General features: G+C 39.3%; 3 protein-coding genes and 1 long non-coding RNA gene across 4 annotated transcripts in view; 3 read left to right on the top strand and 1 right to left on the bottom strand.

Moving 5' to 3' along the window:
• On the top strand, positions 1–3248 carry LOC117209631 (zinc finger and BTB domain-containing protein 17-like). Its single transcript, XM_033451871.1, has 2 exons — positions 1–453; positions 651–3248. The coding sequence occupies exon 2, from the start codon at positions 689–691 to the stop codon at positions 2243–2245; it is 1557 nt and encodes a 518-aa protein (XP_033307762.1). The 5' UTR covers positions 1–453; positions 651–688; the 3' UTR covers positions 2246–3248.
• Positions 2940–26209, bottom strand: part of LOC117209632 (actin-histidine N-methyltransferase) — a 25101-nt gene continuing 1831 nt past the window's right edge. The window contains exons 4-7 of the mRNA XM_033451872.1: positions 5489–5603; positions 4757–4909; positions 4034–4357; positions 2940–3923 (exon numbers count right to left, since the gene is read on the bottom strand). Of these exons, the coding sequence (XP_033307763.1) occupies positions 3798–3923; positions 4034–4357; positions 4757–4909; positions 5489–5603 (718 nt within the window). The 3' untranslated portion in view covers positions 2940–3797. The remainder of the gene's footprint in view (positions 3924–4033; positions 4358–4756; positions 4910–5488; positions 5604–26209) is intronic.
• Positions 9366–12503, top strand: LOC117209635. The gene is made up of 2 exons (XR_004487947.1): positions 9366–10902; positions 11208–12503. It is a non-coding gene; the product is annotated as an uncharacterized LOC117209635 (long non-coding RNA).
• LOC117209629 lies at positions 15554–26202 on the top strand. The gene is made up of 2 exons (XM_033451870.1): positions 15554–16943; positions 22687–26202. The coding sequence occupies exons 1-2, from the start codon at positions 16812–16814 to the stop codon at positions 25702–25704; spliced, it is 3150 nt and encodes a 1049-aa protein (XP_033307761.1). The 5' UTR covers positions 15554–16811; the 3' UTR covers positions 25705–26202.

The raw sequence follows: 26209 nt of genomic DNA on the forward strand, positions 1-26209 counted from the left end.
AATATAACAATAAAATTTCATTACTAGAAATAATTAATCAGATTATACGTAAACAGCAGAAATTTTCGACATAATCGTAACAGGTATTTCAAGTAGTCTTTCTTTACCTCGAATAAATGTCATAAAACACAAGAAATTCGACCAAGAGAAGTTGAGAGATACTTTTCGTGTCACCATCGGCAGGTCATCGGTTGGACGCGAACTGAGACGTCCTGTCAATTTTGTGTAATCAGAAAACAGCTGATCAAAGTTATTCAAGTGTGAATAATAATGAGAACTACGAGACTTACGAGTTTCGCGTGGAATTTTGGAAATTAAATGACGAATTCACGTTATGGTACATACTTTTTTTGTCCGTCTTTTGATACGTCTTTAAAGAATTCCACGCAGATACAAATCGATGTTTGCACCGCAAAGAGCGTCGTGAGGAGGGGCCACGTTAAATGTTCACATGTAAGTACAATTTGTTTACTTGATCATTAACAACGACTGTTTAAGGACTTGATTTAATCATCGTTCATTTACGATTGAGCTGTTTAAAAGTGAAAGACGCGGTGCATAAAATGGAAGCTGAGGTTATGTTTCATCTTTGAGAACTCTTCGTGTAAACAGTTTATTAGCAGAGTAATGTCTAATTTTATGTGTTGCAGTAATTAAGTACAAATCGTAGGATTTTTACAAACGCAAAATGCTAACGCTAGAGGATTCAGAATGCAAAGATTTTTCAAAAACCGCAATGGGAAATGAAGAAACTAACGAGAGAAGAAACGATGGAGAAAGCTATGAAAAAGATAAATATCCAATATCGAATGGAGAAATATTAAGAACAGCGCTCCTTTCCGCGGAAGATGATGACGATGACATTGGATCACAAGAAGACGACGTATCCTCTGAACTTCTGTCCATTGAAAATGATTCAGAAGTCACTAGTGAATCCACTGTCAGTGACTGGGATGACTTGAGAGCGGATTCACCTTTGTCGTATGTTACTTCTGTATCTAATAATAAAGAGTTTATAATAATAACGCAGTTGGAATCGGACAATGCATTAATGACAAAGAAATTAAATAATGAACGTTCTTTGGCTAACAAAAAGTCTAAATCTCGACATCGCTCTAAGCGACATAATAAAGTTTTATTGTTGAGAAAACTGATACCGAAGCATGAACCAATAGTTGAAATAAAAGAGGAAGAACATTCAATCATTTCTACCGACGTAGACGAACGTGTGCCAGCCATGGAAGAAATAGATTACGAAGAGTCTTCTATGGATCAGCAAAATATTCTGGATTCCAAAGATAATGCTGGCTGGTTACAAAGCTTCAGACCTTTGCCGTTATATTACACTGAAAGAGGTAAACCTTATTTAAAATGTCCAGCGTGTGGTGCAATGTTTTTCACTTCAAACTCATTCCAAAAACACTTATACTCACATGTGTACAAGGAAGATGATACTTTTGTATGTTCCTTTTGTAATTACACAAATACAGAGCCTGGTATGTTATTTAATCATCTATCTAAACATCAGGACCAATGTGAGTTTTGTAACGAAAACTTAATGCGTAAAAATAATTTCGAAAAACATTGGGACATACGAGCATCGAACTTCACTATGAAAAGAGATCATCGAGGAAGATTCGTATGTACTCTCTGCAAACTAGTATTTGATTTGTTACCACAGTTAGAAAAGCATTGGTTTAAGCATGCATGTAAAAGAGAAAGAACTTATCAATGTAAGGAATGTAGTGGATTATACGAAAGCAGAGAGACCCTAAATAATCATAAATGCATGAAGTGTCCTGTTTGTGGTAAAGTTTATGATAGTTTGCATCGATTAAAAGCGCATACAATGTGGACAAAGCATAACTTAAAGTGTCCAATTTGTTCTTACGAATTTATTCTCGCTATGGACCATGAAAAGCATTTAGCGTTGCATAGACAAACATATAGTTCTATGAAAAATTACGAGTACTGCTTACAGGCAACAGATGGCAAGACATTCCAGTGCAATCTTTGTGACAAAATATTTTATGCCTTACCTTCTTTAGTCTTGCATCTTCAAGAAGATCACGATATAGTAAATGTCAAGAAGGAAGTAAAAGATGATTGCAATGAAGAGCAAAAGGAGGAGTCAGTCAGAGATATGATACTCCGTGAATTAAGAAACGAGTCTGCAAATTATACTAGTGGAAATAATAATGTATCCTTAGCAAACAATAAAATTGGACTGCAGAACGCGCTATAAGTATAAATTGCAACTTTTAGATGACGGGTATAAAAGTAAGTCGTACAAGGTCTGAAGACGATTACTAAAAATTATTCGTAATAATGAAACGTGCCGTTGCTATAAGTCACTTTGTAGTATATATTAAACACAATTAAATACGACTGGCAACAAATAATTTATAAATTATCGATAAATGCATTCGATCATATCTGATCAAAAAGTTCTGAAATAAACTCGCCTCTCTTTCTCTCGAGAATAAACATATATCTGTATATTTTTTTAGCAATCATGTAAAATACAGAATCATCACACTCACCTCTACTCGACATACTCATATGATCGCAAAGTAAATGATATTACTTTAAAAAATATAATTAAGACCCTCATGTAACTCCTCCGATAATATATTGAACTTTTTGGATCAGATAGTAAACGTAATTTTTTAGCAATTTATTAAAGTAATGTAATCACGTCGTGAATTTTTTATGTTTTGTATTAGAAGAGAAATGTAACGTTAAGTTATCGTGACATTTACATTTGGCTGTATCATGTCTGCCCCGATGTATTGAAAAAAGCAATACACAGAGCTATCAGTCCTGCTGTAGCGATCTCTAATTAATTATTATTCTACCTTATTATCCTTTGTTATACGCGATTGAACTGGTTTATATATAGCGTTTATTTAAATACATTGATATATTTTTTTTCATATATGTATGTATAGTTACCATTCACATAAGCGTACTGCCTTCAATTGTATCTTAAATATAAACGCATAAAATCTCGGGGGTAAACATGATACAATACAACTTTTAATGGCTGAAAAGTATCTGGAACTCGCTGTTTGTCTTACTTTTATGCGTACTATTAGAATTCGATACAATTATCGACAAATCTTACGGTGTATTAATCGTTTGTAAGTCTGAATTTTGTAGGCCTGTGTAACACCGCACAATAGCTTACATAAAGAATTAGATCTCTTAACTATCTCCTTTGAAAAATAAATATCCATGAATAGTAACATTTCGTTTGTACATGTTATTTTTCTTTCTTTCTTTTTTTTCTTTCTTTCTCTCTCTCTCTTTCTTTCTTTATCAAAGCTAAAATAAGAGTATTATATTTGTAATTTCTTGTGATCAGAGATCAGAGTTCGATCAGCACATAGATGAAAAGTTATATTTCGATAAGGAAATATCGATATTATTTTTAAAAACGACGTTATACCGACGAAACTCTCATCTCTCGAAAGCAAGACTTACGTTATTGTGGAACATGCAATTATTTTGCACTGTATACTTGTTAATACACATAGATATATAGTTTGTTCAATTTTTTATATAGTTTAATGTATTTTACACCATTTGCTCCCTTTTCTATCTATCCTTCGTCGTTTTGCACGTTATTATATATATTATATACGTTCGGTCATTCGTCAAATGATGTGTTAAATTATTCATCATTTCGGAACTACAATTAAATCAGATCCATACAAATTATATTCCATTGTAAGATTCATATTTAAATAAAAATAAAGATTTGATTTCATCGATAGAAATTAAAATTCAGATTCTTAAGCTTTGATCCATTGTTGCACGTATTCGAGCGCGCCTTGAAGAATTCTCTTCTCCGTTACCCTTAATTGAATGGCTAACTTCTTAATTCGCGGCAACGTGGTCTCGAGCAATTGCAGATCCTCCTATAAAAGGGGGAAAAAGAGGGAACGCGTTAAAACAGAAAGAATTGCAATTTTCATGCCGCCACAGCGGTCGCCTAGTATTTCAAACTGATGTCTTATTTCACTTTCACCTTCAAAGTCGTCGGGTAATTAGCAATTAACAGCTGCAGCCTAGTAAGCAGAAATTTTTTGACATTCTCCTCGACAACAGTTTCCAGTGCGCAGTCCATGTGCTTCAAATCGTTAACGCGATCCGACTGGATCCAATGCGCCAGTTCCTCTTTACGCATACTGAATACTCTAAGAAACGCCAACAGCGTATCCGAGATCGGTTCCGTTCCTGGTTTCAATAGAAATTCCCCAACCGCTGGCAGATCTAACTTACTTAACAGTTCCACGCGTTCCTTTTGGAGAGGATCAGCTTTGCTGATCCCAAGCCGTAATTTGAAGCCATCCTGCAAGAATAAAAACATAAATATTATTTACTTAATCTCTTGAGCAAGAAATAAATGCAAAATGTTTCTTTCTCTATGAGTAAATTATTTGCTTATTAGTCGGTGAAATTGTCTCTATTATATCTATTCATTATGCATGGTATAAATAATATATTATGTTGTTATTTCTTGTAATATAATATTATTTTAATTGATATAATTACGTTTGCTCTATGCAAGACACAATAAATAAAGCCGTGAAAAGAAGCTAGTATTTTGAGAAACCTAATAAATAATAAAGAAATAATTTAAAAAGGCTATTCGTTAAAAAATTTGCCAATTATAGTACGGGCATATAGGATTTGCAACATCGTAGAACGATTATAATTAAGGTAATGTTGAACGATAGTAGACACGTACCTGTTCGTTATCCATATAAACAAATCCCGAGTGTACAAAGAAATCGGAATTCGTTCTGGCCCCGTAGCTAATAAATATTTGCTCTGCTTTCTTGAAATCTCTCAAAGCGTAGCATTCGCAACAGTTTAACGTCGCATTGAAATCCGTGGTAATCTGAAACGAAAACGGACAGAACATAGGAAACTGTCCATATCGCTGTTACGTATCTGACTGTTGTCTTATTTTTGACAAGATGTATCTCAATCTCAAGATTACGAATAGATCAAACCGCTATGTACAATAGGATATCTGTAATTGTTCAGTCTTAATAAATAATTAATAAAACCATTTGTTATCCGACAATATCCTCGTCCTCAGATTCGTCAATTTCTGAATTAATATTTGGATTAAGAGGAAGAATCGAATCCCTCAATGTGTAAACCTTTTTTTCATTTAAAAAAGATAAAACGATTACATTTTTTTATAGTATAAGAAAGTAATTAACAACGAAACGGATGTGGTACATGTTTAACAAGATATAAAATTATGTGTATATACAATTTGTGTACGTGCATACATGCAAACGAAATAAGCAACGTATCTCTATGACGATAGTATAGGTTATGCTCGCATGTCACGCGTTGAATCACCTATTCGATAATCTACTGAAAATATTAATAATAACGAGTATGTCATGTCTGGATACTTCCGTACGATAGTGTACACGTATAAAACACGAATGAATAAACTCACTTTACTGTTCTCGTGATTGCACATGTCCCACATTGGGATCAAAGCGTGGATCATGAGTGAACCGTCCTTGCTGGGAATTATATTTTGCCTCGTCATTACCGTAGAAACTGCCCAGCTGTAACATTAATATAGATTGAAAGAATTGTAAAATGATTTTCTACTCGAATATTACGATCTTTCTATTTCATCGTCCCGATATTCATTAGAATTTTTCCTGTCGCGTAAATCTGCATTCACTCGAAACGCAGAATTTCTAACGCGACAACCAATCGCGATAGTATTTTCTACTTGCTTCTGGATTAACTTAAAACATGCGCGAGTTCTTTCATCCTTGAACAGGATAGCGATAAAGGCTGTTTGAGCGTCGATGAATATATTTCTTCGCTGTTTTTTTCTTTTCTTTTTGCTGTCGAGCAGCGTATAATTCACGTGGCCCACATAGCTGGAGTTTCTCGCGGCAGACCACGTGTTAAACGTTCTAACGAATACACACTCTACTTTTCGATGCCCCGTGTGTATTTTTCTATCATCATACGCGCTCTGTACAATTTCGTCCTTCTAAATCTCCCATAGACGCTTCACCTGTTAGTGCCATTCTTCTCTCGAACTATCGACGGTATGTAAAAATATCTTGATAACTATCGTGACACCCTGTATATTCAGACATCGTATTAACCGCGGAAGCGGTCCTGAGGCGCGTGCAAGTAACTTTCGCCTTCGTGAGAGGCACGCTAGGTGGCCAAGCCACATACACGGCAGCAGCTGTATCTGCTTTTCGGGCAAGAACTTGACCCACAATTCCGGAAATGGAAGTAAAAGAAGATTCATCGCCATCGTTCTCGTTGTCGTCGCCGTCGTCGTCGTCGTCGTGGTTCCCTCGACTTTCTCTCTCGCTGGGGAAACGCAGGCTGCGAATCCGCTCAAATAAAAATACCGTTTACAGGGAGAAACATCGAACACCTTGTATGGAAGTACTGAGACAAAGCCTCGTAAAATGGCAACGAAAGCGGGGAAAGAAAATTAAGGAGAGAGAGAAAAAGAATAGATCCGAACATTTAGTCGCTTTCTAAGACGAGATACACGCGTTTACGCGAAACGTAAATTCGCCGGTTTAGATGTTTTTATGGATCCTCGAAGCGACCGCTTCGTTTCTAGATCAATTTCTATCGTTACATCGAACTGACGGGAGAAAAATGAATTTTACTTTTACTGTTTTCTCTTTTAGAAACGAGGCGAAGAGTCGAAGGATGCTTGGCAAATGAACGATACTTGGAGATAAAACTTGGTGGTAAAGGAGCGAGAATGGAAGGTGGAATAAAAGCGCGGAGGAAGGCGGGGAATGCTGGAGGGGGAAAGGATGTAAACGGAAGTGACCTTGGGAATTGTTGGACATCGAGACATGGCGTATACATAGAAACGTGATTAGGAGGGGCGTACCACAGGACAGAACGTAGAATCGAAGTAGGAATAGGTAGAAAGTAATGGGAGAAATGAAGCCGCAAAGAAGATGTATATCTTATAATATATTCTAGGTCATTGCTTAAAATGGACGACTCTACAAATGCATCTCAAGTGCTTTAAGAAACATTTCATTTTAGTCACTTTAATTTTGTATACACGGAATGGATGACGAAAGTGGAACGTGTGCAGTAGCCTTAAGTTTTGTGTGGCAAGTATGTCTATATAAAAATATGTAAAAATTTTGTGTAAAACTAAGCAAGAGAGAACAGTTTGCGCGGAAGAACGAGTTAAATAACACTGTAAGCTATTACTTTGCCTGCTACTACGTTTTTGTCATAAATACAACTATCTAATTAATTAACCCGAAAAAGGCAAATCAAGATTCTCCTTCTTCTTCGAAACGTTCACGTAAAAAGGTATTACGACACACAAAAAAAAGTCGATAATTATAAGAAGGAATTGAAAAGACGAATATTTCCTACGATGTTCCAAGCTTTTACATCTACGCACATGCTATTTTCTCTCTTTTTTTTTTTTTACTGAATTTTTCCCTTTTCGTTCGACGATGTTCACGCCAACGCGATCGCACAGATGCTTTCTCGTTTAGGCTTGTCTAGGTGGTCACAGTTGGACAAAAGTGGGCATTTTACGGGACAAATGAAAGCTCCGATCGCGTTGTCGAGATCGTTCTGCTTGTCGCGTGGCTATTAGATTACTTCCTCTTACGTAAAAGGAGGAAATCTGGCTCCAAAAGCGGATTTTACGATCAACAAATATGGTACGGATATATGGCGTCTGGCAAAGGGAAGTTTCTGCTCGATATGTAATTGTCAATCGTCATTGTCCAAAGAAACAAAAATATTTTTTTCGCGATTTCTCTATCTCGTCTCGTGCCACTCGATCTCTCGCGTGTAGCCGATTCAATTTATTAGTTTGTCTACGATGGATCGAGTACGCGACGAAACGTACGAAAGAAAAGTTACGAGTTAGGAACGAAAGCAAAGCTACGAGAGAAAACCGACGAAAGAAAAGCCAGAGAGAGAGAGAGAGAGAGAGAGAGAGAGAGAGAGAAAAGAAACGCTGATCCGACGAAAAAGAAACTCATCATTGTCGCGAGAGAATCAACGTTCCTCGTGGTAGTAGCTTTTTCATTTCCACTACTTTAGCAGCGAGCACAATAAATAATGCATCGCGAATAGGCCACCAGCGTAAAAGAAGGGTAATGCGATTCAGCAAATCAGCTGGGAAACTGGAAGCGAGCAGACGCGTTTACGTGATAATAGAAAATTATATATCCTGTGGAAAAAGAACGGGAAAAGGGAACGAACGCTCGCTTCTCGTGCGTACCGTACCGAGCAGATAAACCGTATGAAAGTTTCAGCCTCGTGTGAAAGTGCGCGCGGCTCCTCTCTCGTTTTACGACTGCGGAGCACACTCTTACCAGCCACGACACGTCGTCTTCTTCGTTCAAATCCATCAACGAGATATCGCGTTGATAATAAGTCGAGAATACGGAACAAACTTTTCACCCACGGCGCTTCGTTTCCGAGAAAATCGAGTTTGAAAATTCGCCAAGTATACTTGGACTTGGCTCGTTCAGAACGAAACGGGAGCAAACAATGGACGGGAGGTTAAACTGCGTGTAAAAATAAGTAAAAAACGTGGGATTCGATTTTATCGTAAGATGCTTCGTGTTCGAGAAAAATACATTTGAAAATGCGTGCGTATATCCTGGGCCAATTTTTAATTGAACGCGCTCCAACACGTATAATGCGTCAAGTTCGATTAACTTCGACGAATTCGTGTTACGAGAACGATTACGCTCGAAGAAGATGTCTTGCAAACGAGAATCGGACAAAAGATAACGTCTGAAAATTTCTCGTGTCCTCAACCTCGCCGCTCGGAGTTTCCACTCCTTGTTTCAACGTATTTCCCACAACTTCGGTAGCAAATCTGTTTCTCCATCTTCAATTTTTTTCCTCGAATCTTTTGGAAATTCCAGCTCGTTGTCTCTTTTCCATTGCCGGAGTTCGAACGTAGAACGCTGAATTATATAAATCTATATTTTTTTTTTTTTTTTTTGTTCCAATGTCTCGACGTATTAAAATCAGCGATTAAAAATATTACAACTATCGGAATTAACAACTGTTTCATAAATGTTAATTAATTTACGTACTGAAAGAATTCGCTCTGAAATATCAATAAAAGAGACTTACTTCGCGGCAATTCGCTGTCTTTCATGTTTATTACTTATCAAATAAATCCAACTGGTTGAAGTATATCAAGCTGCACAGCCGTAATAGACCTTGCGCAACCGTTAATGCCATCCACGATGGACGAGCAAGAAATTGACACTCTCTTCAGCGGGAATGCTCGTCGAGCATCGTACTATTTTACGAGTACAAGTTTTCTCCGAGAATATAAAACCGCGATAAATAACGTCCCATAAAGATGAGATCGATATACCAAACTTGATATTTACATTTCTCTACGTAACGTTAGATAATAGATAAACGTTAGACTGGCATTACCATCTACATGGAAATCTCACGTTATTTGAAAAATGACGACCTCAACGTTTACGAGAAATACGCACGCGAGGAACGCTATAAATCGGGCGTGTAAAAGTTTTCGGGTGAAGAACGAAAACAGATTCTGAGAGAGGGATAGATCGTATTTTGATTTTCGAATCTTCCGTTAGATAAATAAATTACAAAATATAATACAGAACGAATATCGAAATTACAATGTAATTACGTCGTATTGTTATACGACGAATGATTCTTTCTAACGATCCATAATTCACGAATTATTAATTAACGCTTCACCGACCGCTAGTAGTTCAGCAGCATACGCACGTCCGACCAGTAGAAAGAAGATTGTCGGCAACAAAAAGTCGATTAATAGGCTATCGGTCGATAAGCGTCGGCGACAAAAACCGATTAGTCGGCTATCGGTCGGTAAAGTGTTAAGTATGAAATAAATGTGTTTAATTTTGGCAAAATTGAGTTGAAACTTTAACGCGTTATAAATATCAGGATAGATGAGATAAATTGCACTATCGATAATCGACGAGAAGAAATTTTTCTGAAACAAGCTCTAGAAGGATTAGAAAAAGAGAAAAGATTGAGAAGAAAAATAATTCGAAATAGAAGTGATCAACATACGGAAGTAAAATAGGAAGTAAACATTCTAATGGAACAACGCTCTATGTACAAACACGTTATTCGATGATACAGCTGGTTTTCATTAAGCAACGGAAATATTCACATGCATAAGATGCTAATTAAAAGTGATATTGCGTAAAGAAATCGTGACATCGCTAAATGAGTCAAAAAAATTATTCAACGAATAAATTGATTTGAACTGATTTCAACGAATATTCCTTTATCGTTTGTTATTCTAAGTTTGCTTGATCGTATCGTAGCTGAACTTCAAACAAAATTAACAATAAGACAATTACAAAGTACAACTTGATTATAGAAATTAATTTGTAACTGTAGGTAAGTGATACGAAACGAACAATTAGTCAACGAAGAATAACGAACGAACAGCCTTCTCTCCATCTTTCTCTCCCCCCTCTTCCATGAAGAATATTCTTCTCTCGAATCTATCTTGCAAAATTCGCATTCAACTAAACAGCAAAGTTTTACATGGTCTAATAACATCTGGATACGAACATGTTCTAAATACTCGTCTAAATAAACGAACTACCTAGTTAGTGTAACTCGTAAGTACAAATTCTACAACGTTACCTACCGCGTAGTTTTGTATCCTCTGGTCCAAAGCAAATTCGTGGGACAAAAGAAATTTATTTATTAAATCAATGGTTACGCTCGAACGATTACACCTACATACAGCTATTTGTCGACTGAATCTTCAATTTTGCGTGTGTTCATTGTGGCACGAATAAGTGGAATGAATGAGTTGGTCCAGCGAACGATAAGTTTAACGTAAGTACGAACGATGTAGAACGTCTGCGAACATCGAGACAGGTAGACGAATAAAGGAGGTTGTTTTTAGCGTTGCCAAGATGGCGCGCGTTCTATTGGCTTGGCAACTAAGTAATTGCGGATTTTGTCAATACCACCTAGTGACAAAATCCGCAATCACTTAGTTGTCAACCCAATACTTGCATACGAAATGTACGAATTTAGGCAGAGAGTTTCCGTTGGCGAATAAAAAAGTTTCTAACGTAGCATTCGAATACTTTCGTCAACCTGCGTAGAAGAACTACAAAATACATTTTTCCTATTAGGCTATGACGTACCAAGGGAAATAGGTGCAAGACACATCAAATAGGTTAAGTCGAAGTCGAGGTCTGTGCGAAGTTTGCTTTTGGCTTTAATTCTACTTTAGCGAGATTGTAAGGACATACGAAGATAAATCTTGCGCCGAGAACAGTATACGAGATGAGATAAGGTATTGCGACAACACATAAACAATTAAATAAATAAATAATCTTTTGCTCTTGGAAACGTTACAAAAACGCAAAACACCTGCGACCTTTGCTCTGAATAATAATTGCGAATTAAATTAAATTGCATTCGATACAAGGACTATCGCTATTTTTCTAAGCTCGTAGTTCTAATTTCTAAACAACGTTCTAGAAATTATTCGATTATACAAGTTAGATGATTCAGCCTGTACGCGACGACCAATGAACGAAGAAGCGTCGCATCGGTTAATTAAAAAGGAAAACGCGACAAAAGCGTAGCTAACGAGCGCGATGAAAGAGAGTGGCGACGACGAAGACGACGAGAACGACAACGACGACGATGATGCTGAGAACAAAAGGAAACGAGAATAAAAGACGAGTCACTGGTAGTTTCGCAATATCGTTGCTCGACTAGGATAGATAAAGATCGGGAGACGAGCTGAGCAGCGCGGCTTCTTGCAGTTCTTGCACATCGTGGGGATGGATGCACAGTCCACTGCACGTGGGAAGGTCGTGCTATGAATCGAAGATCGTGAGATCTTCGCGGAGCGCACTTTCTATTAGAATTCACTCGACGGAGGTTTACCTCCGTATTGCACCGCGATCGCGAAATTGTCGCTATTTACGCTGGCCATTTGTAATTCGTACATACAGCTTTATTTTCTAATGAAACGTTTCTCTGTTCTCAGATTCTACGGTTTATCCGGCGAATGTATCGAGCGATTTGTAGTCGTACGAGATATACTACGAAATGAAATTTGATAATGGGCTTAATCAATTAATTGATAAATTCTATATAATAAATACTTGTCGATATACATTACGTACATTTTATAATATTTAATCTGTACTTTCGTAAAATATATTTTCGTAAGCAGATACACGGACGGGGAATAGCAACCGAAGCAGCAAGACTGCTCGGATATTCGAACACTATTATGACTTTTTGTTTTCACATTTTATAGATCGTTGGAGCGTTATTACGCTTATGCTTGGTGTATTATATCCGAAAACACTGATACGTGCGGATAGTGCGATAAAAAACATGTAAACAGGTATAGACGACTCGCTTGTAACAGACTATGAGTCTAAAGTGTAAATAAATTATTATCATATTCTACGATCTTTGATTTCGAAGTATTAGTGAAAAAATTCGCGAACCAGCAACGATTGCAAATAAATAGCAGCAAAACTTTGTACAATATTCTTTTTTACTTTCACTGGTAATTTATGCTTCTGCGGTTGCAACAAATTGGGAACGTCGCGCAGAAATCCAACTGTTCGTTTCAGCTGCCGCATTATCTATTATTATATTTAACATCTATACAATATGGTAGCGCGACGTTTAATTATAAGACAAATTATCCTCTGCAAACAGAAATAATGAATTTTTCCTGCCGAGCAAGATCCTACCAACAATAATGGAAATCTATTTAATTGCCGTATAATGGCGAATCAACAGAGAAGATACAGTACGCTCGTTATTCGACGTTTCGCCTGTTCAATTACCATGAAATATACTGTACCACTTAATTACTGAAAAATAAAGCCCGACGTACGTGCCTATTGCTTCATCTCCGTATCTCACCGATTCATTGTTCGATCTAGGAACATGAAAATCAACTTTTAACGTGCTTAATGCACGGCTTCTTAACACGGAAATTTTGTAAACAACGATCGTTGCACAACCGTCGCATAATTAACCCATACGAATTAATGAAATCGTTAATTGCATTTTCGTATTCCATAACGTACTGAGACGTGAGAAAGATTCTTCTTTATTATCTGCGCCTGTACGAACGTATCTGATTAAAGCGCAATCTCTTGGTCGAAATACGAAAACTCGGATGGGATCGGAACTATCGCGCCAAATTATTCGTCATATCTATCAGATGGATCGTTATCGACGATCGTTACTCGCGCTTGAACGCCACGTCGTATCGCAGATGCTTTGAAGAATTTCATAGCCGGTATTTTCATTTCGATTTGAGCGATAAGCTACGTCCGCAGAGGCGGCAAGAAACGACAGGGGGATGATTTACAGGCGTTGCTAGACGAAGATCCATTAGTCGCGAACGCAAGAAGAATCGGTCGACCAATTAGCAATGACGCAAGCGATAATTCGTTGAAAATTAGAAGAAACGAAAGAAACTTAAAAAAAGGGAAAGTGAATACCACAAACGCTGTGTCGACACGAAGACAGCGTGCTACGATCTTTAAGAAAACACAGCAACTGGAAGCTTCGAAACCTGGATGAAATTTAAGAATATTCGTCGAAAGCGATGGCAACGCGAGAAGTTTACATTTTTCTAATTTAGTTTCCTGTTCGATTATAGTTTCGTATCCGAAACGCTTCGCGCAATCCTCTTCCGCGTGAATAGCGGAGAAAAAGGCGCCGACAGCTCTTCTCGATGCAACGAGTCTTCCGGAACTCGCGGTTAAGTCTATCGAAGCGTGTCTCGTAGATCGGTCGGGATTAGCTTTGCCATTAAAAGAAGCGGAAAAAGTCGCAGCTGAAGATCTTTGGAACAAAGTTCACATACCTTCGTCCTTCATGACGCTTTGAGGACTGTATGCACTGACGAGCGTATAAGCTGAACTGCCGCGTATTTTTGGGACGATGAAAAAGATTCAAAAGGTCGGTAGAGAAGTTCGTTCCGATTTATATTTTGATTCGACGCGCGTTTATGGAATTATATAGATGGCATTCTGTTGCACAACCCTTCTCCATCTTCCGCGTAAGTTGAATACTTCGTCCTTGTAGAACCTCACAGGTTTTTCGGCGAGAAACTTTTCAATATAATTTTTTGTGTCGATCAAACAGTTAAAAATCGGAAGGAACAGTCAGAAAATAGATGTATGTACATCGGTATTGTACGAGCGAGGAATGAAAGAGAGGAAGACAAAAGGAAAAGGAAATTTGTTGATTGTAATGAATGAATGTGCAATAAAACACAATTCATTCCTGTTTGAGATGTATTAGCTTGTCCGAAAAGTGTCTTCCTTTTACAGACACGTCTTCTACAACGATACATTTTTATACAAACATGAAACCTAATCTGTCGAACGTTGTGATCTTTACTTTTGGTAGAACAAAATGGATCATACGTAATTCGATAAAATAATATAAAACGGAAAATGTGCATCCATTATTTCCTTATAAAACGAAAGAAACTTTTCGGACGATCTAATACAAGAGAATGTTCGTTGATATTTCAAGTTATTATGTTATACATAAAATAGTTATTCCGTTCTAATAAATTTTCTACTTAATAAAACGTTATATATTGGGTTGGCAACTATCGTTTCGTGAAATTCCTCAAAAATCGGAAGGAACTTACCGACCGAACGGTATAATATCTAACATATCGACAACAGTTTCGTACTATTCGAGTAACACAAAAACACATTCGCAACGTTTCGTTTACAGCACTCGTTGCCTTTTTTACTGTTTTATCTAACAGTAGTTGACAGTTCTATGGGATACCGCACGAAGGACGTAAGGCGCGAGTTCGCAAAGTGTTAAAACGTAATTTTACTCTAGAAAATAATTCCTGCCATTGTTTGCCATTTCTGATTCCACTAGCCAACCAGCTTTTTCGCCAGTTTGCGCGCGTATACTCGTGTCTAATCGCTAATCTCTCTCGATGACAGACGCATGTCCTAAATGCGACTCGCCGTCGCGACGATTCGTTTCCTTCCGTGAACCGTTTGCGCCCATCTTAGCGCTGTCCTTTCGCTAACAGCAGCTTCTCTCCGCATACGCTGCGAACGTGTCTTGTCGCTACATTTGCAACATTGTGACTTCTACGTAGCAGTTTCTTAAGTAAAGTGACTGATTTCTATGTAAAGTGGAAGAGAGCAGAAATTTTTCGCTTCTCGCGACGCCTGTTCAGCGTCGTGTAAATGGAGAAGAAGCAGCGTGTGCGAGGATGAAGCTTCCGAAACCGAAACCGAAACGAATCTCACGCGTAGCGTCAGTCGATCGCCGCGACAAATTCGATTCCTTGTTATTACGAAGGAACGAACCGCAGCTACTTTTTCCACGCGCCTAACGCTTCTTGCGTTGCTTGGTACGCGGGGAAGGGACGAGTTGTTGCCTCCGGTAACGTGGGTCAGCGATCGTCGCGATGAAATTCATCATCGTCGTGGCCGATCGCTGGCCGGGGAACAGGAGAGCGTTCCCGGCGAGCGTTTTAGTAGAAGACTGTTCTCGAGTTTCACCGACTTACTTAGGACCGAGCACGGAGAAAACCGGCGTCAGTCCGCGAGAACGATTTGCCGAGCGTGGAGGAGCGTGCCGCTTCGAAAGTAACGAAACGCTCGGCCGTAAGGATCCGACCGCAGAGTAGAAGGAAAACGAAAGAGGAGAAGGATACGCAACACGAGACTAAATCCACCTAAAAGTGATTTTAACAACGTGCGCGAGATACCGTGTACCGTTGCACGGAAACGTTTGACGAAAATCCGCGAGGAGTCCGTTAACGCATGTGCATTCAGGTTGAAACGAGCGAAATCGCGGGCAAAAATATACGAAGAAGAGGGAAACATATTCTCAGATTCGATAGCCGCTCGAACGAAGACTAATCGCTGAAAGATCTGGCACTCGTGTGGTTTTGCGTCGAAACGATCAATATCCTGGTAAAAATAGGTGGAAAAGGAAGGGACAGATTTTCAGACACGACTTTATTCGTTTGTTCGTCCGTGTGGTCTACTTTAAAACGAGCAAAACCGTGGTAAAAAAACCGTCGAAGAAAGAAAGAGAGAGAGAGAGAGAGAGAGAAGCATATTTCCAAATATCGTATTTCACATTAGAAGAAGCAAGATCGTGATAAAACGGGAGGACAAAGAGGTAAACACACTTGCAAATGCACAGTCCTCGACCAAAAATTCAAACTCGTAGGAAACTCCGACTATTCGCGACTACTGTACGAGCCGCTTTAAAACAACGAAAATCGTGGCGAGGAGAAAGAAACGTATTTCCAAGTGGAATAGAAAGTTGGTGGAACGTTTGGACGACAGGCTGCGAGGCTGCGTTCCGTCGTTTCTCATTCAACGTTTGAAAATAACGTACGAAGATAAGGTTCGAAGAGAAAGATCGGAGAATCTGTAGAGGGAGACGAAGACTCGCGAGAACAAAAGCGAATTAACCGCGACGGAAGAAACCGCGAGCCGGTAATTAGAAGCGTGGCAGGACTTCCTAGCGATTCTGCATGAACCCTGAGGATATATTCAGCCTGTGCAACAGGAAGAACGCGATTTTCGTTTTCCTGTGTATAGCGGCGATTTTCGTGCACCTGTTTGCGCAGGAGGAGGAGGCGGCAAAAACGGAGGAGCCGAGCGGCCACGATATCGTGGACGAGCTAAGAGAGAACTGGTGCTTCAACGACCAGGAGCTGTTCGTGTTTCGATCGCACTGCAACGATGTGGAAAACATTCTATCTGCTCTTGTTGATGCTTTTCACGTTCGATTTCCCTCGCGATAGGCTCGCCGGAGCCGAGCGCGTTCGAACGAACGCCGAGCTCGTAACCCGAGACGATGATCAGAGCCATCGGGTAAGAAACGAAAGAGAAATTTCAGTTACATACGCTGCCGACGATTGGTAAATGTTCTTCGGTTCGGGTTCGTGTCTAACGCGCGTTGACGCGTTCGGTGATTGCATTTTTTCTATTGCCCTATTGTATATATCGTATCCTAAGGGATTATGATTTTCTACAAGATACATAGAATGCGATCGAGTAACGCGTACGACCGATAATTGCCGAAAAGGCGCAGAAGCCTATCGTTGTTAACGTTATTCGTCTCTGTACTATGATGAAATAAATACGATAATAAAATTACCCAGGTAGTGGGAAACCTTTAATAGCCGCTATATGTATTTTACACGAATCCATTACATCGCTAATTAGTATTGTGAAATAATTTTGTCGAAATTTTGAATTTTCTCATTTACGTACAAACTCGACGTCATATTTCTATTACGCAATCAACGACATCAAGCGTTACATATTTTCCTGCCACGGTATATGAGAATTATTAGAAGAAAGTAACAAATGTAAAAGCAACATTTGCCACTTGTTCTTATCAGAAATCCTTGCCCGTGTTTCTCAATGAAAGAAATACTCTTGGATTGAGTAATTGCTATACACAATTTTAACCACCGTTCGAGAAGATAGTCAAATATCTGCACAGAGATGATTCGGTCCAACTATGTCGAACGACCCTCTAGAATTCGTTTAATTTCTCTTTCATCGTCGTACGCTCGTCTCCACGCGTAAGCCTAATCGAACAAAATAATTGATCTAGCAGTTCGCTTGGTAGTTGTTTCATTTTTTCACAATCATTGTACAGAGTTTTGGCAATATTTTAACGAGTTCGTGAAATTTCTAGCTTTTCGATAGGCTGCAAACATTCCAAGGATTCTAAGGATTCTCGTTCAAAGATTCTGGTAATTATCCCGTTATTTGCGTACTGGCCTTCTCGTTTATTTTTATCCTAATATAATCCTCAGATGCTTTTGACATCAACGAGTCTTTCTCGAGTCGGAAATGTTCGAATAATCGACTCTTTCGACGCTACGTGACCGATTGATCGAGTCCGAGTCTGTTAAATTTCGTACCGTTTGGCAGCACTTTCGTACGAATAGAAAAATTCGACACGAAAGTGGAACGTGAAACCTGATAGGAGAACGTCTCGTTGGAAGATAAGGCTGCGTACGAATACTCGCAATAAACAGTGTTATTTTGTTCCGCAGTGGTACAAGACACGTCGTTAAATACTCGCCACGCGTCAACATCGAGTTTGTGTGTGAAAGCATCGAACGCTAATATCCAACAATTTTCGCGAAACGGCATGAACGACAATCTCGAAACGTCCTATTAATTCGAACCTTGTTACTCGTTTCGTAATTCGGTGAAAAGAAAAAAAGGGAGAAGGAGACGAAGAGAAAGAAGCCGCGATCGATTCGTCGTGATCCACTGAACGTTCGTAACTAACAATCTTTCCAATCGTTTTCATTGTTTTGATCTCGTTGCAAAAATCCAACCACCGACGATGCTAATTTTACGGACACTTGTTCGCACTGCCCTCTTTCCCATCGGATCGTCAAATAGAAACAACGACAGCCACGTGTCGACCGAATCTATTTCTTGCTGTGCTAGGGAAATTTTAATAATCGGTTTACGCGTGTCACGAGAGGAGACAGGTTGAAAATCGCCGCTGATCGCGTACGTATTCCAACTTCGTGTCATCCGACAAGGTGTTACGGCAACGAACTTAGATAACAACCAAAGAAATCGCAAGGCAGTAGGTTAACGACGAGACTCACAACGAGTTTCTCGTTGTTTCCTTGGCGGTATCCGACGATGGCAAATGTCAAAACGCACGTCGAGGCCGGCAAAACAAGAAAAGGAAGAAAAAAGAAAGAGAACTGGCCGCGCACAGTAGCACACGACAACCAGAGAAAGAGAAAGCTGGCACCGCGCACGGAAACTTCGAAACTTTGCAAACGCTTTACTTATTTATTTACTTTTCGCATAATACGCTCGGTTAAACGATCTTCGAACATTCGTCGTATTTTCTCAATTAGCTCTTCGTTGACTGATACTTCTTTCGAAGAATCTTTCGTAACCAAATATCCTAATGCCTCGACGTTCTATTCTCCGAGTATTCTGTCGTCCGAACAGAACGTTTGCCAGTAACGGATGTTTTTTCCTGTTACAATTGCTATGATTCGGGGATCGTAGCAGTTGTGACCCAAATGGAAAAAAATATTGCGGTATGAGAATTGTTAAATTATTTTAACCGATTTTGGATACAATGAAATAGCACTTATAAACGAGTAAAATATTTTTGCTTACCGATAAGTGTCATCGATGAGATTTTTTTTTTTTGTTACCGATAACCATTATAAATGCAAGAATTTCTTACCACTATATGTATGCGAGAGAATCATTTTTTGATCGTCGGTAACCATTATCCACGAAAATTTTCTTGGTCACCGATATTGACCATTATTCGTTCCGTCACGGATAACGGTTATTGTTGAGAAAGACAAAAAAATACGTCACAAATAATGGTTATGACCACGAACAATTCCGTCGTGAACAATGGTCATCGCTGACGGGAAAAATTTCTCTCGAGGAATTATCCTCAAATATGAAGTTATCGACAATCAAGAAAGATTCTCTCTTCGATAATGGTTATCGGTAACTGGTAAGAACATTGTGATCACTCGCAATAGCTATTCGTAGCTAGTACTAGAATATTCGAAGATCGATACCTGTTGATCGTTCAATTTTTGAAAAATTTCTTCAAAACTTAGCGACCATTACTGTTTTCTGTTTAAACAAAAATGAAAACTAAGAAAATCAAACCTTTTTATCAATGACTTTCTTCGTAAAAATTTCACAAATAACTGTTATCTTTTACGTCTGTCTCGCATGTATCGAGAGACATAAACATCAAATGAAAATAACGAGTACGTAGATAGCTTTCACGTCGAAAATTTATACAGTCTAGCAGCTGAAAAAATATGCGGTCTTTAGATGCTAAAACGAACTAACAATTTCCTTGGCCTCTATTCGAAGAATGAAATTTAATAGCAAAAAAGTAGCTATCCTATTACCGCAATGCTATTTTGCTTTTATTTATTGCTATTAGTTCACATACGAGAGGCTTAGGCTGTATGCTTGTTTCATTCGTTTATGAACGCGCAACGTTACGCTGTCTCGTAGATCTGAGAAGAAAGATCAAAGGGGAAAAAGGAGGAGAAATCGCTAAGCGATCGCCATCAGCGAATTAATTAATTGCTGCGATCAAATTGAGCGATGAAACTTTCACGATCGATTTGATGGAAGCTAAGCTAGGTCGAAACATCGCCGTGACGCGTTACAGATAGATATTTTGTTTTGCTTGTGGATAGTCGAGGTCGAAAAGCGTGCGACGGAAAGAATATATCGCGAACAAGGTAACGGAAATCTCTGTTCCACTTTTTCTCCTTTTTAATGTTATTTAATAAGAGCGATAAAGTCACGTCTGAAAGTAACGAGATTCACGCGACGCAGAAGGACGATGCGCGTAGTAAACGTTACGACGTTACGAGTGAAAATCCACGCGAAATAATGGTCAGTGTCGTTCCTCGGGCGCGAGAGCAGAATTTGCTTGTTTGCAAACCGAGAGAAAACCAGCGAACCGTTTCTACATCGAACGGCGACGTAATGTTCTAAAATTTGTTGTTCCTCTTCTGAAGTGACTTAATTTTTCTACGACTCCTACAACCGAATTTCATTGATTTTCTCTTTACGAGAAGAGGATATTACGGTACGAAACTGAGAATTATTAAAGTGTTCCAAAGAGTTGGTGCGTTCTTTTTAAATATATCACTTTGTACTACTTTTTGGAACGAATAGAGCTGATGCGCGCGTATTTCCTTTCGTCGATCAGTTGCATTCTATCGTTCGTTTGCAAGGAAATAGAGGAAAATGGAAAATTCGTGTACTTTTGCGTCGCTATTCGAAGCAGAGTTTCAGGGTTATAGTTACAACGCGGTTGGCTCAGGATCGATCAAGGTCGTAGGTAAAGAGAAAGCGGTTGCATATCTTCGGTCGATACGAAGACGTTCGAATTGTTGGCCTCCATCTCGCAAAAGTCTCGCAACTCTCTTCATCTACCACGTTTTATCTCGCGTTTCAAATTACAGCGCGTGAGCGAAGCCTTGCCGAAATGTTGCACTTCAATCTCATTCTCGTTTCAACGAACGGACATTTCTCGTATCTGGGGAAAATCTCAACGCATAAAATAGAAATTACGTGAAATTACTACGCGTGCCAATCGGCTGTTTTTTCGTTTTGTCTGCGTAAAGGCTTAAGAAACTTTCTAGCGATAAAAAGATTCCCGATAAATTTTTGATAATAGAAAAACGCGAAATGACTAGAAAATGACGTAAAAAGAGCAGGAAAGTTAAGCGCGAAATTGCTAGCCTGAATTTTCTAAATTTCGAGAAACGAATTGATCTCGGCTATTTCTTACGCTACTTTGCTTCTTTACCTTATCGACCTTAATTGAGCGATTAGTGATTATGACTATCGGATTCTCCGTAAAAATTATTTACATATGAAAATAATTATTCAATTATCGCACTTATCCATATTCAAAAGTCTGCACTTCCGTTTAACCTTCAGCTGGTATTGTTGAGTTAGGCTCATTAACAGATATCGTTGGGTCATAGATGGCTATACTTTGTCAGAGTCAGTGTCCTTTCTCATCGTATGATCTCGTTAAATCTTGAAATTTGAATCGCTCGATATCGGAGTATTTTGTTGCGATACTCCCTATTTTATATAACATAACATCGATTGCTTGAATCCAGTAGAATACAGAATAAAACTAAACTTAAATCCAGATATGTGGATATATATTTTCATGAATACAAATAGAGTAATAGAACCTGAATCGTCGAGAAAATCGTCATGGTCTATCGTACTTTTATATGTTTGTGTATTATATATATATGCGTACATTTATTAGATATTTCGTATATTTTTGCATATCATGCGCGTTCTGCAGATTTCCCCATAATGTGCATTGCATTCGTACGCAGAATAAAAAAGTAACGTCCGTAGTTTAGCGCTCATCTATGACCTAACGATATCGATCGAGATCGAGTCGTTCGTTCGAGTCCTTCTAGCAAACAAACAAGACTGGTTGCAAAATCTTTAGCGAGAAACTGAAACGAGAAGATCGCTCTTATCAACAGAGGGATTGTTTCGCGTGTCTCTCAAGCTTTAGAAATTTACCGACAATAGGAAAGTACGATTGGATAAAGAATGAATCCGGAGAACGTAATTTGACTATATAGTCAATTGAATATATAGAGGCTGGAACAGCCAAACAACGCTAACTAAGTATCTCCTTTGTTTTTGACAACGGGAAATATGTTTAAAGCATCTTTTGAAAGATCGTTCCGTCTTTTTTAGCTTTCTCAAAGTTACCAATACTTTTTAGTAGGAAAGTATGTATTTTCTTTCTATTACATTCTATAGAAGATGAAAAACTACACTTGGCAATTTCGGAATTGCTTCGGATGACTTTGAGCGACGAAAAAAGTATCGACTTTCAGTTGAAAATTTCAGTTAAAATTCAGAATAAAATTCAGTTTCGTATATAAAAATGCATTTTCTTTTTTTTTTTTTAAGTTTCGCTGGTGGAAGAAGAAACCGCTCAAAGAGCCTGTTATTTCAGACTCTCGCCAACTCAAATAATTCACTAAAGCGTTTATCAACGGTCGATTATTTTTAGAAGGAAACACGAGGCCGACCGGAAGCCAGGGACGAAAACTTGGGGGCCGAGCTGGTGGGCAAGTGGCGGAACAACGGCGAGGCCTTGGAGCCGAAATGGCGAGACGGTGACACGGTTCCGTTGCTTCCATTTTCCCAATTTTCCCGCTTCTCCCGCGACAAAATCGACAACAGCGAAGAGGAAGACGACTACGATCGTCGTGCAGCGAAATATCGTCAGAACAACAGGCGAGGGACTTTTCTTCGTTCCAGGAACAGTCCTCGTTTACCGTACAGTGACTACGAAGACCGTGAACTAACGGAAAGCAGGCGCGGATACCGTGAACGAGAAGAGATCCTACCACGGAAGAGAAATCGACCATGGACTGGCGAAAACGTGGCTACGTTCAAGGAAACGAGGAAGGAAGACCTAGACAGAGGCTTGGAAGAAGACAAGGAGATAACGTCAGCGAGATATCGAGAGATATTTCAAGCACGACCGAACGACTACGAGCACGAATTCAACGACGAAGAGTACCTAAAGCCTCGACCGAGGAAAAGGAGGCCACCGCAAAACTACGAATTCGCTTTGGTCGAAAACGAAATGTTGCACGAAGGGAGAACAGAAAACAATTCTGGAGCTTGGTCGAGAGTAAACGGTGAAGAAAATGCCGCGGAGGTAGCTAGCAAGGGCGTTGCTCTCTCACAGAACGCCATGGAATTGAAGTCGCTGTTGAAGATGCAACAAGAGGAAGGTCTGAGCTTGTCCGAGATTCTACAGCAGAGGAATCTGACTCTCGATGATCTGTTGAAGGGCAAAGCTGACGTGATCAACGCTCTGAAGATGAGAGACGTCGACGAGAGCGAGGACTACGAGGAGTCTGCGAAGATGATGACCAACTCATTCGTCAAACTTTCCACCACCGGGAAACCGCAATGGACGCTCGCTACGGAACCTGTAAAAACGAAGAATTCTCAGAAGGACGAAGAACTGGTAATTTCTATGATTCCGACGACCATAGAATCGCCAAAGTATCGGACAAACGCGAGAGCATCCTCGGACAAAGTAAACAACGGCGAAACGTATTCAGAAGTAGGAAACGCAACGGCTGGAAAATCGTTTCTCGCTAATGTCGATCCGCCGCGAGTTAAGATTACAACATCGATGCCGTTGCCGGTTGCGACGAATTCCATGGAGCTCTTGCAAGCCGACGACGCCACTGTGAAATCATCGGGCAGTGGTGAAATCAGAGCCGAGAGTTTAGACGAGGACGAAATCATGGAATTCTCCGATTTCACCGATTACAAGAAAGGACGGAGCGGCGTGTCTCCCGTCTGGCTGATGATGAAAGACGAGAATGTCAGCGGCCCTACCGAACTCGAAACTTCCAAGAGTCACCTGGAGGATAGAGGATCCACGTTGAGCATCGAGAAAATACTCAGCCCTACGGAACGTTCAAAATCGACGAACAATTTGTCCATGAATACTGGAAACCAAGAGCAACTTCTTGGTGATTCGACTAATATTAATAGAAGCGGAATACCCAATGATGAGGACCAACGCGAGGCCATGGACCATTTTGAAGAGGACTATAACACTTCTTCCGAGAAGGAATACCAGAGTGACACGCCAGTGATATACTACGACCTGGAACAGAGCACTCAGATTAGTAATTTCACTGATGAGAACGATAGGACCATAATGCAGGAATTAGAGTCTGCGTTGGATGCAATGTCTCGTGATATCAATTCCACGTTGGAGAATTCGCGTCAAAGTCTTTCAAAGAATCCAGCCGCGAAGAACGATGATAATAATAGTCTGAAAAATCATCAGGATAGAAATGCAACAGAGAAGAAGAGTTACGATGATATCGTGTCGGAAGTGGAGCCAGAAGCCCGGGCCGAGATCTTTGAATTGTTTGCTTCTGGGTCAGCAGGGAAGAGACTGGAGCGTCTTCTTAAATCGAGAAACATGAGTTTGGAGGAACTGATTGCGTTGAGACAGAGAGGATCTAGCAAAGTCCATTTGGCTCAAGTGTCGCGAATCAGAGCTCACAAACCTAACGATGAATATCGAATCAAAGATACGGATAATTTGAAAGCAACAAATTCTTTGTCGCCTAAAGAGGATCTCCACGAAGGAAGAGCGATAGTAAATCATGACAACTACGATAGAGAAGTCGGTAATTATTTGTCAGGATCGACTGAAAACTCAAAAAGCATCGATTCATTGTCAAATTCAATGGATCTCGTTCATCCTGAAGAGTTCACGACCGAACGATCGATGCCTAATGTAGAACTAAAGACTGACAGCGAAGATGCAAAGCTTGTTGATGCTTCAAAGATGAACAACGAGAACGAAGACAAGGAGAGACATCATACAGTGCAGATTGTTGATCTGTTGACAACCTTCGATTCTTTCCCATTCATGAAGGATATTCAACGAGAGTTTTCTGGTAATGAAGACAAAAGAAAGTTGCTCGTACAGGAGAGCGACGTTGGCGTGATGTTCATCAACAACGACGCGGAAACGATACGCGTCAACGATACTTCAAACATCGTAGAATCTGGCTTCGTTAAGGAGATAGTAAAGCAGGAACCAAGTTCTATCAACGTTCAAACCGTGTACAGCAAAACTAGCAACATTCTCGGTGAAGATGAGAACAAAAGCGAGAAAGGAAAGACTCTTTCGAAGGTGAAACCGAGCATAATAGCTAGTGGCGCAATTCTTGGTGTAACTCTTGTAGTTTTCCTAGCGATATTTATCGTATGCAGGATCCGACAGAAACAGAAATATAGGTACAGCAACACGTTTTCTAGAGCGGTGTTTCAGGGTCCAGTAATGGCAGCCAGGAAACTATCAAATTCGAGCAGCTTAAGCACCGTGATGGTCAACGTGGTAGCCACATCAACGGCGAGAAGGCCAGAGAAAAACGAAAACCAAGAACCTACGGGAGAGATGGATCCCAAGAGTGACATCGATAATGACTCGTTAGATGCTAACGACAGCTGGGAGACCATACCTGATTATATGAAATAAATTGACCTAAGTGTATTTGTAATAGTCTTTAGAAAAATACAGAAAAAGAAAAAAATAATAACAGTATTCTCACATTTATGTTAAGTTAAAGCATACATACATTAAAAATCGATTGTATACTTTAAATTTAGATACTCAATATGAAAAGCACAAACTACTGCACAGAATTAAGCATTAGTGTAATATTTTCTAATGTAATGTTTTTTTATCTGATTTGTACACTGATTTTGTAGATGTGGGCGATTGTACATACGATTGTATAGAGCTTTTGATAATTATTCCAATAACCGATAAAATCTAACGCAACATAAAAGATATAAGTTCGCGTAACTTTATATTACATAAGATCTTATTTTGGAACTTCTTTTAATATCGGAAAACTTAGTAAATTTCTAGTAAGCTTGTAAGCTTATCCTTCAAACTTACGTATATAAAGAGTAAAACATATTTATTTATATAAACAACTCATAGGCGAAATAAATTACATTTTATATAAAACACGAAA

The sequence above is a fragment of the Bombus bifarius genome, unplaced genomic scaffold (genome assembly GCF_011952205.1).
Source record: "Bombus bifarius isolate JDL3187 unplaced genomic scaffold, Bbif_JDL3187 scf7180000008178, whole genome shotgun sequence".
In the NCBI taxonomy this organism is placed as follows: domain Eukaryota; kingdom Metazoa; phylum Arthropoda; class Insecta; order Hymenoptera; family Apidae; genus Bombus; species Bombus bifarius.

Coding starts and splice junctions, on each gene's coding strand:
- LOC117209631 (XM_033451871.1), top strand. CDS start 689: ATGCTAACGCTAGAGGATTCAGAATGCAAAGATTTTTCAAAAACCGCA.
- LOC117209629 (XM_033451870.1), top strand. CDS start 16,812: ATGTGGAAAACATTCTATCTGCTCTTGTTGATGCTTTTCACGTTCGAT. Junction 16,944..22,686: donor ACGATGATCAGAGCCATCGG/GTAAGAAACGAA, acceptor GATTATTTTTAG/AAGGAAACACGAGGCCGACC.